General features: G+C 49.4%; 6 protein-coding genes across 6 annotated transcripts; 1 reads left to right on the forward strand and 5 right to left on the reverse strand.

Annotated features, from left to right (window-relative positions):
* Positions 1-68: 68 nt before the first annotated feature.
* On the reverse strand, positions 69-581 carry N7447_000629 (uncharacterized protein; the record flags this gene model as incomplete). Its single annotated transcript, XM_057224905.1, has 1 exon — positions 69-581. One exon carries the CDS (start codon positions 579-581, stop codon positions 69-71), a length of 513 nt encoding a protein of 170 aa, XP_057088921.1.
* A 927-nt stretch (positions 582-1,508) lies between these two features.
* On the reverse strand, positions 1,509-4,318 carry N7447_000630 (ATP-dependent metallopeptidase FtsH/Yme1/Tma family protein; the record flags this gene model as incomplete). The annotated part of the gene is made up of 2 exons (XM_057224906.1): positions 1,509-2,299; positions 2,362-4,318. 2 exons carry the CDS (start codon positions 4,316-4,318, stop codon positions 1,509-1,511), a joined length of 2,748 nt encoding a protein of 915 aa, XP_057088922.1.
* Positions 4,319-4,901: 583 nt separating this feature from the next.
* On the reverse strand, positions 4,902-7,849 carry atrR (transcription factor atrR; the record flags this gene model as incomplete). Its single annotated transcript, XM_057224907.1, has 7 exons — positions 4,902-5,619; positions 5,669-6,232; positions 6,294-6,469; positions 6,521-7,017; positions 7,069-7,430; positions 7,495-7,622; positions 7,676-7,849. 7 exons carry the CDS (start codon positions 7,847-7,849, stop codon positions 4,902-4,904), a joined length of 2,619 nt encoding a protein of 872 aa, XP_057088923.1.
* A 995-nt stretch (positions 7,850-8,844) lies between these two features.
* pam18 (putative mitochondrial DnaJ chaperone (Tim14)) lies at positions 8,845-9,352 on the reverse strand. The gene is made up of 4 exons (XM_057224908.1): positions 9,290-9,352; positions 9,164-9,237; positions 9,049-9,102; positions 8,845-8,996 (listed from the first exon to the last, which is right to left on the reverse strand). The coding sequence occupies exons 1-4, from the start codon at positions 9,338-9,340 to the stop codon at positions 8,858-8,860; spliced, it is 318 nt and encodes a 105-aa protein (XP_057088924.1). The 5' UTR covers positions 9,341-9,352; the 3' UTR covers positions 8,845-8,857.
* Positions 9,353-9,540: 188 nt separating this feature from the next.
* N7447_000633 (ribosomal eL24 family protein) lies at positions 9,541-10,180 on the forward strand (the record flags this gene model as incomplete). The annotated part of the gene is made up of 2 exons (XM_057224909.1): positions 9,541-9,545; positions 9,613-10,180. The coding sequence occupies 2 exons, from the start codon at positions 9,541-9,543 to the stop codon at positions 10,178-10,180; spliced, it is 573 nt and encodes a 190-aa protein (XP_057088925.1).
* A 1,393-nt stretch (positions 10,181-11,573) lies between these two features.
* On the reverse strand, positions 11,574-15,675 carry tcsC (putative two-component osmosensing histidine kinase (Bos1); the record flags this gene model as incomplete). Its single annotated transcript, XM_057224910.1, has 2 exons — positions 11,574-11,600; positions 11,662-15,675. The coding sequence occupies 2 exons, from the start codon at positions 15,673-15,675 to the stop codon at positions 11,574-11,576; spliced, it is 4,041 nt and encodes a 1,346-aa protein (XP_057088926.1).
* Between the last annotated feature and the right edge of the window lie 247 nt (positions 15,676-15,922).

Consider the following 15,922-nt stretch of genomic DNA (forward strand, 5'->3'; position numbering starts at 1 on the left):
CACTCATTGCAACGAACTGGAAACATGGATATCTGTTGACAGGTCTTTTTAGCACATGGTCACGCACCTCAATTCTTCGAGTAACGAGAAGCTTGAACGCGGCGTGCCTGTTCTGCTTCGATGACTGGGAAGAGTCCTCTGAAGGTGCATATTGCAGCATTCATTTTCTCTTTATCTTCAAATTTCCCCACCAGCTCAGAGACCCAGCACTCCCACTCCGGACCAAGATTCACCAAGATGAACTGGCACCATAGCCATTCGTTAGTTTCATCCCTACTTCTTGAGCGGTTGCGGTTCTTTCTCCGGCCATTATCTTGCCCTCCGTCGTCACGGCCTTTCACTCCGCGGTTACATTGAATCGCTCGGCTGCACAACACCATCTTCTCTATGTATTCTTTCAGTGACACGCACTTGTCATACCTAATACCCATGATGTCACGTAAGCCCTGGACTGAACGCATCTTCATGGGAACGTCTCTTCCATATGTCTTCTCCAGAAATTGCCATGCCTGCTGTGCATCCAATGCCTTTGAAGCACACAGTTCTCGTCGTATGGGCTGTGAGACGTTGCTGACAACCATCATCCAAAGATTCAGGTTAGGCTAGATGCGTTGTGTGCCCAAGCTGTGGTGCGCCGGTATCTCCATATCAGTATTAGTGATCCACAATCCGCCGCATTGCTCAAGCTTCTTCATCATTCGGTCCGCCCAATCCTTATAGTTCTCAGGGCCGAGAAGATTTTCTTTCAAACGGTCTGGACGGTAGAATCGGGATATCGTCTTCGCTGCAGGGTTTGGGGGATTGAACTATATTGCCAATAACTTGATTATGATAACTATGATCATGATTAGTCTTGAGTTCTTTCACCTATATAGATCAATGTCATCTTCATAGCTGGGTCGTTTGTCCTCTTCGCCTTGAGTCTCTTTGTAGGTTTGTATGCACTAGCTTTGCATTCATAATAAAGAAGTCTTAAATTGAGTCAATTTCTTGGAGGTGTTTTAGACATGCCTCAAACGGAGTAATTGGGGATATAAAGCGTAAGACATTCGCACGTCTTGAATGTGTCATTGCTATCAAAGCAGACTTGGATACATTATTAGCCAATGACTCTGATTCAACGTTCCTCGGTGGTTTTTACGGCGGCGATTCAACAATATTTACGTGTAAGAGAGACATGAACTTCCAATCTAAGACATGTTTCAATAAAACTCCCTATCATACACTCAGTACAAATTGTACAGATCCACTCGGGCACGGAGATGAACAGGGGGACAAATGAGAGAAAATAAAAAAAAGGGAAACGATCTTCTTATTGAGCACGAGAGGAGGAAGGAGGGTAAGGTGTTGTGGGTGAGAGTAGACGAAAAGAGAAGATGAGAGGGGAGAAGAAACGGGAGATGCAATCGATAAATACAAAAAGAGAGGCTACAGTGATATCATGCCCCCCAAAATTGAACCACAACCAAACCAAAGCGCAAGGATGCAAATAAGCACAGTCCCCTAACCTATGAAGGAGGGATAGGTGTCTCATCCCGGCCATCCTTACCAGCGGTTTGTTCGGGGTCCTGGAAGTCCGGTGGAGCAATGGTCTTGCCGCCCGTGCCATCAAAGTACTTGGCGAACTCGCCAGAATCGGGGTAGGGGCGCGGGCCAAGGAGACGGACGAGGTCGTCGCGCCCAAGAACCTCCTTAGACAGAAGCTCTTCGGCAACAATACCGAGCTCCTTCTTCTTCTCGGTCAGGAGGTCGCGGCACTGCTTGTGGGCCTCGTCGATGATACGGCGAACCTCCAAATCAATAGAGCGGGCAGTATCCTCAGAGAAAGGCTTGTGGAGTTGCTGTTGTCCGTCATCCTCGTAGTAGATGTAACCAAGCTTGGACGACATGCCGAACTTAGTCACCATGGCAGTAGCCATGCGAGTGACTTTGTTGAAGTCATCACTAGCACCGCTAGTAACGCTGTCAAAGTGTATCTCTTCGCTGACACGGCCACCCAGAGTCATGGCCATGCGGTCCATCATCTGGTTGACGTTCATCAGATATGTGTCGCCACCAGCGGGGAGGTATTGCGCATATCCCAGTGCGCCTTGTCCGCGAGGGATGATCGACACCTTCAGCAGCGGGTCAGCCCACTTGAAGTACCAACCGCAGATAGCGTGGCCAGCCTCGTGGTAAGCGACGGTCCGCTTTTCCTCGGGAGAGAGGACAAGGGACTTCTTTTCCAACCCACCAACGACTCGTTCGATGGCTTGCTCGAAGTGTTTCATGACAACCTTGTCTGCGTTTCCACGGGCAGCTGCAGAGGGGAATTGTTAGCTTTGATAAAATACAGCGAAGAGACTATGCATAAAAACTTACCAACAAGAGCAGCCTCGTTGACGCAGTTGGCGATATCAGCACCAGCGAAACCGGGAGTCAGAGCGGCAAGTCGGCCCTCCATGTACTCCAGGTTCTCGTCGGTGACAATCTTCTTCAAGTAAACACGGAAAATCTGCTTACGACCGTCCATGGTAGGTCGATCAATGGAGATGTGTCGGTCGAACCGTCCGGGACGCATGAGGGCTTTGTCGAGAACATCCGGTCGGTTGGTACCAGCCAGGACGACCACTTGCTCAGAGGTGTTGAAACCATCCATCTCAGTGAGAATCTGGTTGAGAGTGCTTTCACGCTCATCGTTTCCACCACCAACGTTCGACTTTGCTCGAGACTTTCCAATGGCATCGATTTCATCAATGAAGATAATGCAGGGGGTGTTCTTCCGGGCATTGGCGAAGAGATCGCGGACACGAGAGGGACCAACACCGACAAACATTTCGACGAACTCCGAACCACTGACACTGTAGAAAGGCACGCCAGATTCACCAGCAGTGGCCTTAGCAAGCAATGTCTTACCAGTACCGGGAGGACCTGAGAGAATGGCACCACGGGGGATCTTTGCACCTAGCTTCTCGAACCGCTCGGGTTGCTGAAGGAAGCTAACGAATTCCATGATCTCAACCTTAGCTTCGTCCATACCCGCAACGTCGGCGAACTTAGTCTTGATATCAGTCTCGTGATTGAAGCGTTTGGCACGGCTCTTGCCGATGCCAAAGATTCCACTCTGGCCGCCGGCGCCGCCACCGGCACGACGTGACATCCAGAAGACACCACCAAGGAAGAGAAGAGTAGGAGCTAATGACATCAAGACGCCGCCCCATGGGGTTTCGTCGTGATAGGCGACAGGGATGCGTTCATGCGATGGAATACCCAGTTCGTTCTGAGCTGCCTCGATCTTCATCTCAAAGCTGTCGACAGAACCAATACTGAAGAAGACATAGGAGGCAGGCTGACCATTTGAATCGGGTTGGGCCGCAGCTTCGCCGTTGAGGTCAACCCGAACCTTGGTGCGGTTCAAGACGGTCAATTTCTCCACAAGGCCCTTCTCGAGATAGTTCGCCCGGAATTCTTGCCAGGTGATTTCTCTGCCTCCAGCATCACCGGGGAAGAAGCTGCGGTAGGCGTAATATGTGACGAGGGCGGTAACGAAGAAAGAAACGGGATCGAAGCGGAACTCGAGGACCTTGCCCATGTTCGGGGGCACCTTGCCCTTCTTGTCGCCCTGTTGCTTCTTCTGTTGTTGTTGATCCTTATTGGGACCTTGCGTTTGCTTGGTATCCTTTTCCTCCTTGGGATCCTTGTCTTGCTTGGGATCCTTTGGCGGTTGTGAGCTGGATTGCTGTTCGCCCTGCTTTGCCGGTTGTTGCCCTTGTTGCTCCTGTTCTGAGTCCTTATTGAAGCGGAGGCTGGATTCTTCGTCACGTTTCTCAGCGGGGTTGTGCAAGTCTGAGATACCGCGCTTTCTTGCTAACTCTTTAGCATCAGGTTCGTATTTCTTTAGCCACTCTTCCAGTGCAACGTCGGAGGTTGTGGCTTGCCACAGGAACCGCATCATCTTAATACGATCCATCAATGTCGTTGGTTGATTCCGATCGAGGTATTTCCTGACCTCCGGTGGAAGTCCATGGCTCATAAGGTGGTTTCGGATCTGCTTACGGCCCACCGGATCCATCCCTTCCAGCCATTCGTCCACACGTTCCAATTCAGCTTCAGTCAAAGCTGACTTTGGCTTGTTTGTTTGATGTTCATTGTTCCGGCTGTTGTCGTCGGGGGGTGTCGGACCTTGTGTAGCGTAGGTTCTAGCGCGGCTTGATAGAACCAGAGATGAGAGTCTTGATGGTCGCACACGCAGGGAAGCCAGCCCCGTGCGACGGGTAGATTCCGCGACTGTCCTCGAGTAGCGAGCGAGATTGCCTGGCCGTCGGAGTAAGGTAGCCATGGTCGAGGAATGGGAGCCCCGAGGGCTTCGAGGGCGGGGGTAAAAGATGGTCAATCGAGTTTAGGAGTAATGGATGATATCACAATCCATCAAGATTAGGCGTGAGGAGGAAGAATTGAGCTGGGAGTTGAGAAGCTCTAGGGCATCCAAGTCCTAGGTGACGCCGTGTGGTTCCAGTCGGTTCTAAATTTTCGCCGATCCGGATGAGTCATCAGAAGCGCATGTCTAGGTGCCGGATGGAATTAGCTTAAAGCCGTGAGTTCCTTTAAAGCCGTTGTTTATGATTTACGTCGTTGAATTAAATTGTGTAATATTGATTTGAATTTGATTGGAGACCTGTCTGTACAAATTTATTCCCTATAAATAGGGCCCACCTTTGCGCCATTCGCTGCGTAATGGAAACCCATGATTCTCCTGGTCACTCATAAAGACCTCGGGATGGTTTCGAAATAGTAAGAGCGCATCAATATACAAGAGGTATGGAGATGGTTTGGTGCGAAGAGATATCACTGGAAACAATAATCCCACCGACATGAGCTACATAACACGATAGATGAGACTCTAGTTCATCATACACTCATTATCACTGCCCAGGCAGCGGTCCGCCCAGACCAGCTCCATCAAAAGGAGGGAAGTTGGTGGACATATCCGCCCAGTCCCACTCGATTGTCATTGGCATCTGCCAGAGATCTTGTGGGACAAACGGCTGCTGGAATGGTGTCATACCAGGGCTGGCACTGAATGAGTGTTGGTCGGAGAATCCAACATTTCCCATTTGATCAGGACCCAGCATGTCTGAGAACTCCTGCCCAAGGCCAGACATGGCATGGACATTGCTTGGGAGGTCAGCGGGAAGGCCACTTGTCGGTGGCATTGTGGACCCCGGGAATGGCCCTTCTGTGCCGGACGAGGGGGCTGCAGCCGTAGGGTTGGTAAACATGGAAGGAGAGAAGGATGTGGAGGTTGGTGGTGCTTGTGTACGTTTGGCGGAGGGTGCAGTTGCGGGATGTTCTTGGGTTGCGTCTGCAGAATCTTCTCCCTCTGCATTCTTGCGTTTCTTTCGCGATTGAGACTCTTTTTCGGTTTTATCCAAGACCACCTTGGCAATTCTCTCAAACTCACCGCAGAGACCTAGCATACGCTTGATGCTGCCATTGGATTCGTCGGAGACTAGGGTGGATAGGAAGCTGACGACCACGCTCATTAATTTAACATCGGATCGAGCACGAACATCGTTGGGGTTCTGGAGGATGTTGGCAAAAAGTGTTACGAGGGCAGACACCGGGTAGTAGAGAATCAGCCTAATATCGAGTTAGCAGCTGTTTGCTCCCACGATTCCCTGAAACTTACCAAACACAAGCAAAGTCTCCTTGTGGGATATACTTGATTAGATTAATCGATGCTCTGGCAGCAGTGACACACAAAACTGCCGACAAGAATACCCTGGGGTTCAAGGGCCGTGCATTCAACCCCTGTATAGCATAGTTGGACAGACGGCTTGTCCAATACCCGTGATGAACCGACATCCGATGAATGGTTGTCAAGCAATTGTAGTAAGCAAAATGTAGAACAACCATGTGGATGATGAGGGGAGTGTGGGTAGCTTGGATTTCATATTCGGGGCGGAAGTCGATAGGAATGCTGTCTTTCCAGTCTTCCAACTCTTTGTCAAGCTCGCCGATTGTATTGAGCAATTCACCGTCTGATTGTTTCGATGCTTTAGCAGAATAAAGTCGCTTGTATACTCTGCTTTCAATGGTGGCAAATTCACACAGTGACCGGAATAGGTTGAACTTGCTTCTACCATCAGATAATGGCACATTTCCAACATTGTCTGGCGGATCTTCGCTTGGCAGCTCGACATTCATATCATCGTCATCTTGTACTGGTGGTCGACCAGAGCGTAGACAGATGCTAAAGAATTGGTCAGTATTATAATAAGGGTGTTTGTGTTTCTGAAAGCGGGGGATCATACTCTTTATCAAGAAGATAGGCGATCCAGAAGACTCTTTTCCGCTGCTCAACTTCGACCACGTTGAGGCCAAAGCCAGAACCACGTTTGTGTAAACCAATGCTGTGGGAAAGTCGAATCGCCGCCGCGACTAGGAAGAAAGCAGGTTGTGGATTAGGGGTCCCTTGAAGAAAGAGCGACTAGAACAGTAGGTTAGACAAAGTCACCAAAAGCAGAGTAGGACACATTACCATGCCCAATAGCGCCTGCACACTCAGTAGATCAGTGTTACGCATTGTGAGCTCTGTCAGAACTCCCATGGCGTTCTTCAAATAAAGCCAGGCTTTTTTGTCTTCTTCGTGTGGCACCAAGTTACTCATAACTCGTAGCCTGTGAGAGATTGCCAGGGCAACATTTATACTTGCCCACCAGCCCGAACCCTCGTAGGGATCGCGCGAGTATTGCCGTTCCACCAAGTGCATAAATGTTGCTTCGTGGAACAATGGGAACACACAGTTGAAGTTTTCAAAGAAATCCTTGAACAGAGAAAGAGCTTCTTCCTTTGGTGGTAGAGGCTTGAACACACGCCTTGCGAAGATATCGCTGAAGATCTCTGGTTTCCAGTACATCCATTTATTGTCATCGACATATGCTGATGAGATCATGTCCTGGAAGGATGTGTCGCCGGTTTTCTCATTGACCCATTGAATACCCTTTGGGGAAAATATGGAAAAGCCAGATGAGGATCCTGTGAGAATGTTAACAAACCGGCCCGAAACAGTTGCATATCAATACCTACCGATATACCGAGTCTCCCCACAGTTATTTGTCACCAAAGAGCACATCATATCCGACAGTGCCTCGACTTCAGTCTCGGACTTTTGCGACTCTGGTGACGTAGCGGCTGTCTGAGGACTGGAGATGGAGTCCATACGAGGTGTGGTTTGGTGGGAGCTCGGGGCCTGTTGGGTTGCGGCTGCTTGAGCCATAAACTTGTTGGAGTTTTTTGCTGTGTTCAGCGCATTCGTTCGATCCGCTAGCCGCTTCTCCAATGTACCAAGATCTGTCTTGCCGCCATCTTCTTCTGACAAAAGACCCGACAAACGCAACAACGACTCCATCCGGCCCAGTCGGTTTTCAAGCCCTTCGATGTATTTCGCTCTATCCAAGAAACATCCGAGTCAGATATAGAAATGTATGCAATGAAGTATAAAAGTAGACACACCCTTTAGGAGGATTCCGCTTCTTTTCCACTTGGGTGAAGATGCATTCCGTTTTGTAGTTGATGCAGTGTGAGCATTTTGGCATTTTCCCGTCGCATTTAATCTTCTTCTTCCGACACATATCGCATGCCTGTTCGCTCATTAGACGTATTCCCAAGATCTGCAACGGGTAATGATCCTCACCCTCGCGATCCTCCGCCTCTTCGCATCGTTTGTCTCGTCTCCCGCGCCCAATGACGAATCATCGTACATAGACCCCGCCTGCATCTGAGAATTATCGTAGCCGAATAGTTGTGGTGTCTGGTTCATCATAGGAGGCGGGTCGAAGCCCATATCGCCGTCCCCTAACCCATCCATTTTGCGTTTGAGGGACAGCAGAAACTCCGCAGAGTAGAGGTAATGGCGGTGATAAGTGATGAGCGATACTGCAGGGTGCAGCGACTCGGCGCAGAGCTTTTTCCCCCACCCCCTGAGAAAGGAGAGAGTGCGCTATGGATTATAGGAATGAATGACGCATGGAAGGATAGAATCTTTGCGAAGGTTGACAATGAAATCACAGGGCGTGAGCACTTGAGTTTGGGACTTTAGGTAAGAAATGACTCAACCACACGTGTTCGAGAACAGGCAAATATGATAACCCTGTAAAAGGAACGATATACAGTTGCCTTGAAGATATTTAGTGGCATGACGGAACCCCCGAAACCCGACCGCCGAGCAGAACTTTGAATTTACGGTCGATTTCGTCCGATCCGGATAACAGGAGCATTAACTTCCGTTCAATCTCTTTTAATCCACACTCTCTTTGCGCCGATCAAAGGCATTTTGCACTATTTGTATGCGGAGTAGGATGATAATCCTTGTGAAAATTGTATGTTGTCAAAATGGTATGTGGCGTTTTATATGGGGTAGGACGGATCCCGTGCCCATCACAGTCTTTTGCAACCTTAGGTGAGCCTTGGGGCTACGTGCTTGTTACTGTCCAGAGGTTGACCTTGTGAGTTTGGTCTTACATACATAAAAGTCGCAGAGATCGACAGTTTGGTAGAGGTATGATCTGATATGGTACCGGGGATTGCCGGTTCTGAGGTGCTGGATATGTATGTCGGATAGATGGATAGTAATAAAAGTACATTCAACGAAGAGCGGCGATCTCGTAGGGATATGTGAAAACAGTACATATAATACAACAAGGTTCGTAAAGAGCAGTCCTGTTCCTCCGATCTTGTAAATGCCAAACCAACGCCACGCTATGTGCCCAAAATATGATGACCAGTTTGTCAATGTCGAGGCCTAAATTCGCTTTTCCATCGTCGCCCGAAGGTCGTTGCCAGAGAAAAGAGAAGTTAATGCCACATCGGCAAAGTCTTAAGCATGTTTGTCGAGGAATTCCTTCGCTTCGTTAATCTTGGTGGCCAAGTATGGACTGCCGCCGCGATCGGGGTGGTTGAGCAACATGAGCTGGCGGTGGTTCTTGCGGATCTTCTCCTTGGTCAAAGTTCGCTCACTGAGGAATATTGTCAGTTCCGGCATATCAAAAGTTTGTCGCTACCACTTACGCAAGTTGTAGAATCAGGGAGGCTTCCCGACGGTTCATGCGCGGTTCGAATCCTCTGCAAACACGGCGTTAGTCAATATCCCATATAGCCATAAGATAATAAAATGTTCACGAACCCCTTATAGAATGCCTTTCCAGCAGCGTTTAATCCTCCCTTAGAGCGGCGGTAGGCGACCAGACCGGCGCGGCCCTGTAGACAATACGTTAATTCCGTGCTGCTGAACAATGACTTTTTGACTCACCAAAAAGGCGGTTGTGGCAATGCCAAATCCAATAGCAAGAGCAGAGGCCATTTTGTAGACTGAAGATAGAGAGGTCGCGGAAGGAGATCAAGTTAGTTGGACCGGGGAATGGACGAGGAGGCGCCGGGATAGAAAAGTCAGCGCAGGTGCCCCAAAAGGGGTTAGCGTGGTCTGCTCCACCATTCAGGCCCAAGCTACAGAAAAAGTTTCTTGCGACTCAACGAAGACATAACCAACACCACTCTACAACCATGCGGTAAGTTTTGCAGTTAATTTTTGTCCGTACATGTTCTACGGAATACTGATGTTATTTTGATCGGCAGTGTTGAAACTTGTCACTTCTGTTCCCGCCCGGCCTTCCCGAGTAAGGGCATCACATTCGTCCGCAACGATGCCCGACAATTCCGCTTCTGTCGGTCCAAGTGCCACAAGAACTTCAAGATGAAGCGTCAGCCCCGCAAGCTGAAGTGGACCAAGACTCACCGTGCCTCTCGCGGAAAGGAGATGATCGTGGATTCATCGCTCGTCCTCTCCCAGTTCGCCAAGAAGAGAAACGTCCCCGTCAAGTACGACCGCAACCTTATGGCTGCTACCATCTCCGCCATGGAGAGAGTGGAGGAGATCAGAACCCGCCGCGAGCGTGTGTTCACAAAACGCCGCTTGGCCGGCAAACTCGCCCGCGAGCGCCAGCGCGAGGCAGACCGCAAGGTCGTCAACACGGGCGAGCACCTCATCCGGAAGGAACTCCGGGAGCGCGAGGAGGGTCTACCCATGGTGGCCGAGCAGAGCAAGGTTGCCAACAGAGTCCACGGCGAGGAGAGAATTCGCCAGAAGCAGAAGAGCAAGTTGTTGGTGGATGGCGGAGTCGAGGAGCAGATGGATATCGACTAAATTTTCTCCTGGGTCTCTATTTTTTCTTTTCAATGTTGTTTTCATGCTTCTTCAGATACGACACGGTTCCTGCAACACGCAGATTTTCGGAGTTGGGCATGCTTTGGTGTTTTAAAAGCAATCAATGTTTTTCATCATATCTCATATCCAGTGGGCTGTTAGCCTCTTGTTGCTTGGGAGGCTAATAAAAAAAATGTTTACAATGACCCACAATGTTACATAGGTTGCTAGTCAGTAGTGCAGTGACCAGAGTGGTCAACGACCATAATGAGATCTTTGGAGAACGACCCCAACAAATATCCTATCTAGGCAAATCTATTGTAACCCTCCCTTGTACGCCATCTCCAGGGCTATCAACAATGTGATCTTAGTTGGCCCTACCAGCCCCTCTGCTATAGACCGCGAAATAAACTCGAGGCCTCAATCCATATAAACCTGTAGATTCTAGTTAAGCTGCGCGATAGGTCGTACCCTGCATTCGTCGCTACTGTTGTCACTTGAGTAATATATCCGCTTCCCGGCCTGCTCCTGAATCTGAGCTGCTGACCTCCACTGTAGTAAATAATACCAAGACCGGACACTCGCAGTTTTGGTCCCTACAGAGAACATGCTTGTCATTTTTGGCTGCGCAGTCGACCATGTTGGTGGGAGGTTGAAGCCCAAAAACAAAGCCTTCAAGGGATTGCTGAGATGTGGAGCAATAGCCGCGGCCAAGGCAACAGCAAGGGAGATATCACATTTTGACACATGCTCATAAAAGAAGAATTGAGGTCGTCAGGTATACCATGAATGAGTTGAGCGCGGGAAACAGCGTTGGATTAGTCAAAATAGGTAGTCCAGAAGAGATGGATAGATTGAGAGATAGCTGGAAGTTAGATGATCTGCGAGCTAGACGGGAGATAGATACGCAAGAATGATAGACAAGAAAAGACTTTGAAGAAATTGAGCGGTGTTCCTGTGCCGCGCTTGATATGATCAGTAGCAAAACTAAATACAATACAAGAATTCACGGCAAGAAGATGCTGAGGGGGTCAGACGAAAAAGCGAGAGGCTAGATGAGAAAGAGAGAGAAAGAGGTAGAGAAAGAGGTAGAGAAAGAGGTAAAAAGAACATAGCGCCTCTCTGGTAAGCGAAAACTCCCCGGTCATCCTTCCATATAGATCAAACCAGGTCCTATCATAGACTGCGCCAAAACACCATCTCCAAGAGGAGGAGAAATGAAAACGAGAGAAAAACAGCGAATGCAATGGTAGAGGTTGATGACGGAATATCATAATAGATGGGGGAAAGACGCAGGTGGGTATGAAGTAGACAAAAGTAGAGTAGATGAGACTCATATAGACAGGGTATAGTCGCATCGAAATCATCTGCATGGGAAATAAATATGCTAAACTCATGTACTGTTGGATCGTAGCAATGCCTGGAAAAAGAATTAGCTAGGCTGTTTTGAGACTTCGGTTCTGAACATACAGCTAACGTACCCGCTCGTCGATCATCTCTTCTTTCTCTTCCAACGGACTAACCACACTCCCTCGGGTAATGGGTCCAGAGCTTGTGATAGACCGGGAATCTACAACCGGGCGAGGGGACGGCAATGGCTGCTGCTTTGACCGTTGTTGTTGTGGTGGCGGCGGCTGTTGGTTCTCAGACATTGAGTAGTTGGGGTGCATTTCCCCGCTGCTCGAAATCCTAGATTCCTTGCTCTTCTCCAATAGTGACCCACCAAGGGTAGCACATTTGAGGATAGTTTGCATCATCTGGTTTTGCTTGAGCGGCTTGGACAAGTACTCGTCCATCTGAGCCTGGATACACTTCTCCCGATCACCCAACATGGCATGGGCAGTGAGCGCGATAATCGGTGTTCGTTGAAGTCCGCTCTCGCGTTCGTACTCACGGATCTTGCCGGTGGCTTCAAAGCCACCCATGACTGGCATCTGAACATCCATCAAAATAACATCGTAACGACGTTTTTTGACAGCTTCAACAGCTTCCAAGCCATTACCGACAACAAACACGTTGTGGTTATGCTTCTGGAGAATCTTCATTGCAAGTTGCTGGTTCACGTCGTTATCCTCCGCTAGAAGAATATCGAATGAACGTGAGTTGTCGGTGGTGATCGGCGTCGACCGGCCTTCCAAGGCCGGCAACATGCCATTGCCAAGATCAATCGGTTGACACGGGGTAGTCATATATGAACTAATACCAAGGTCCAAAGCCGACTTCAAGCTCACGCACACCAAAGGACAGACCAAAACAATCGGAATGTACTTGAACTCATCAAACGTCCGCAATACACGAGCCGTGTCTACTGAGTCAACAATAATAACATCGTAGGCATGGCCTGATTCCTTGCCAGAAGGATCCTGGATCTCGGGTGGGGGAACATGTTCCTCGTTCCGTACAACCAACGGCTCGAGGTCAATTTTCTTCAGCATCTTCATGACGTTGGTAGCTTGGGCACCGTTCTGACCCTTGTCGATGAACAACACCCGGTGGTTCTTGTACGGTAAGAGCTGATTGGCGATGACGCTCAAAGACTGGTCTGCGAGTTTCACCACACAGGTGAAGTGGAAAGTACTTCCATGTCCATATTCGGAAGTGACCCAAACGTCACCGCCCATCAAATTGACAAGGCGCTTGGAAATCGACAATCCCAGTCCAGTGCCACCAAATCTACGAGTGGTTGAGCCATCAGCTTGTTGGAAGGTGTCAAAAATAAGATCAAGCTTATCCTCTTCAATTCCAATGCCTGTGTCAGACACGGAGAATTCAAAGGCATATTCGTTGGTCGTGCATTGTTCTCTGTCCGACTTTCGGATAGTGAGCTTGACCTCACCATGCTCGGTGAACTTGATAGCGTTTCCAACAAGATTAAGAATGATCTGGCGGAGACGGAATGGATCACCAATGACATAATCAGGAACGGTGTTGTCAACTTGATAGGTCAAACTCAAGAACTTCTCATTGGCCTTGACAGCCAATGTCTTGAGAGCATTGAAGACAGTACCTCTGACAGTGAATGGAATGCTCTCAATGACCATGCGGTTGGCTTCGATCTTAGAAATATCCAGAATGTCATCAATGATGGTCAACAAACTGTTCGCCAAGTTGTGCACGACATTTAGCATTTCTCGGGTGTATGGCTTGAGATCATCCGTATCCAACGTCAACTGGGTCATTCCAATGATACCGTTCATAGGCGTTCTGATCTCGTGGGACATGTTGGCCAAGAACTCTGACTTGGTGCGATTGGCGAGTTCGGCAGCCTCCCTAGCGGCAGTGTTTCGCTGAATACTGTCCCGTAGGTTGGAAACCATCTTATTGATCTTCCGCTTCAACTCGTCCATTTCACCAGAGGCATTGACCGTGATCAACTTGGTGAAGTCACCGTCGGTTGCGGCATCGGTAATTTCACCGAAAGCGCGGACTTGTGATGTCAGGTTCTCGGCCATGGTGTTCACGTCCTCGGTAATTTCCTTCCAAGTACCCGCAATACCCTCCACGTTAGCCTGTCCACCCATCTTGCCGTCAACACCGACATCTCGGGCGACCTTCTTCAGCTCCGTAGCGAATTTAGCCAGTCGACCCACCATGTGGTTGATGGTGACTTTTAGCGTGAGAATCTCTCCCTGAGCATGCACTTCAATCTTTTTGCTCAAGTCACCCTTGGCAATAGCTTGTGTGACATCGGATATACTTCGGACCTGAGACGTCAAATTCTGCGCCATGGTGTTCACATTGTCCGTCAAATCCTTCCATTTTCCTTCCACGTTGTCCACCTTGGCTTGACCGCCGAGGGTACCATCTGTGCCGACCTCACGGGCCACTTTGCTGACTTCGAAAGCAAAGGTGTTGAGACGATCCACCATGCCATTAATGGTACTCTTGAGGTCGAGGATTTCTCCTTGTACGTTGGCAGTGACCTTTTTGGTCAAATCACCCTTGGCGACTGCGGTGGTGACGTCCGCAATCTCACGCACCTGCGTGGTCAGGTTGTTGGCCATGCGGTTGACGTTTTCTGTCAAATCCTTCCACGTTCCTTCGACATCATTCACAGTAGCTTGGCCTCCAAGAACACCATCGGTACCGACTTCCTTGGCAATCTTGGTGACTTCTTGTGCGAATTGTCGTAGTTGGTCGACCATGGAATTGATAATATTCTTCAGCTCTGCGATTTCTCCCTTACAGTTGGCCTGGACCTTCTGCGTGAGATCACCCTTGGCAACGGCCTTTGTGACGGTAGCAATATCTCGCACTTGCGTGGTAAGGTTGTTGGCCATGGCGTTGACATTAACCGTGAGTTCGTTCCACATGCCCTGCACACCCTCTATCTGCGCTTGTCCTCCCAGTACACCTTCCGTACCAACATCACGCGCGACTCGAGTAACTTCTGTTGCAAACGTTCGGAGTTGGTCTACCATGGTGTTGATAGTCTGTTGCAACTCCAGAATTTCACCTTGGGCTCGACTCTCAATCTTCTGACTAAGATCGCCATGAGCGACAGCGGTAGTCACGGCGGCAATTTCTCGCACTTGATCTGTCAAGTTCTTGGCCATAATGTTGACGTTCTCCGTAAGCTCTTTCCAGATACCATGGACGCCAGTGATCTGGGCCTGTCCACCGAGTATTCCTTCAGTACCGACTTCGCGTGCGACACGAGAGACTTCGCTACCGAAGACTTGAAGTTGATCCATCATAGTGTTAATTGTTCGTTTGAAGGTGGCGATTTCGGGGTCCATTTCCAGCGGGTGAATTTGGACCTTCATGGACAGGTCACCGTTGGCGACTTGAGTGATGATGCCACCGATTTCACGCAAAGCTTTCTGGAAGGCCTCGTTGGCCTGCTGATGCTTGCGCAACTCGCGTTCGAGCAGAACGACGTCTTCATTTTCGACCTTGGTAAGAGCACGGCGGGTGTGCTCTTCCTGTTTTTGCAGTTCGTCGCGAACCTGGGCGATAATATCCTTTTGACTGCTTATCTCCTCGGCCTGCTTTTGCACATGGTTGCGGAGGAAGCTAATATCCTCCTCCCGCACGACACGGGTGCCGTTATCATCTTCTTCGTCGGATTCGTCGTCAATTTCTCCCAGGGGTGGTTCGTCGGCCGCGGGAACCGGTATCGTTTTTTGCTGCTGTGACAGAGAGTCAGAATCTTGACTGGACGACAAGCGAGAGAGCCCAAATGTCCTCAAGAAATTCCTCTCGCTGGTTTCTTCAGCAGACGGGGTGGTCTGGTGGGGGTCCGCCTGCTGTTGGAAATTGTGGTGACTGACAGCTTGGAATTCCAGATGGTGCACGCGGCGCACCAGGGCCTCAAGCTCGGCCTCGAAGGCTGCCTTGGTGGGACTGTTCTCTCCGGGAAGTTTGGCCAACTTGATACCGTTGGATAGTTGAAAATCAAATGGGGGCGAAGAGGAACCGGGGATAGATTCGTCTCTTGCCAAGTTCTGCAGCAAGGCAGTCGCAGCCGCGAGAGTCTCGTCCGCGCTAGCCATTGTGGCCTACATAAATTAGTTCATACTAACATTAAAAACACATATATAGCCTGAGGATTATGAAGATGGGTAGAATTTGGAGATACTCAGGATCACTCACTGGCAAGTCTGGATCCTGACAGGATGGCAGAGATAAAGTCTAATTAAGGCGACATAAGGAAATCCAAAATCCAAATAAAAAGACAACAAATACCCGAATCAACCGGGGATAAATATGAAAGGGAATATGGAGGTTCGGGAAGGGGGA

The sequence above is a fragment of the Penicillium robsamsonii genome (assembly GCF_028829455.1).
Source record: "Penicillium robsamsonii strain IBT 29466 chromosome Unknown utg000001l_segment0_segment0, whole genome shotgun sequence".
Taxonomy (NCBI): Eukaryota; Fungi; Ascomycota; class Eurotiomycetes; order Eurotiales; family Aspergillaceae; genus Penicillium; species Penicillium robsamsonii.

What these genes read in the sequence shown, in the direction of transcription:
- pam18 (XM_057224908.1), bottom strand. Translation starts at nt 9,340, where the DNA reads ATGGCCTCTGCTCTTGCTATTGGATTTGGCATTGCCACAACCGCCTTT. An exon ending in GGAAAGGCATTCTATAAGGG is followed by an intron (nt 9,103 to 9,163) that starts GTTCGTGAACAT and finishes CCGTGTTTGCAG; the next exon opens with AGGATTCGAACCGCGCATGA. An exon ending in TCCCTGATTCTACAACTTGC is followed by an intron (nt 8,997 to 9,048) that starts GTAAGTGGTAGC and finishes AATATTCCTCAG; the next exon opens with TGAGCGAACTTTGACCAAGG.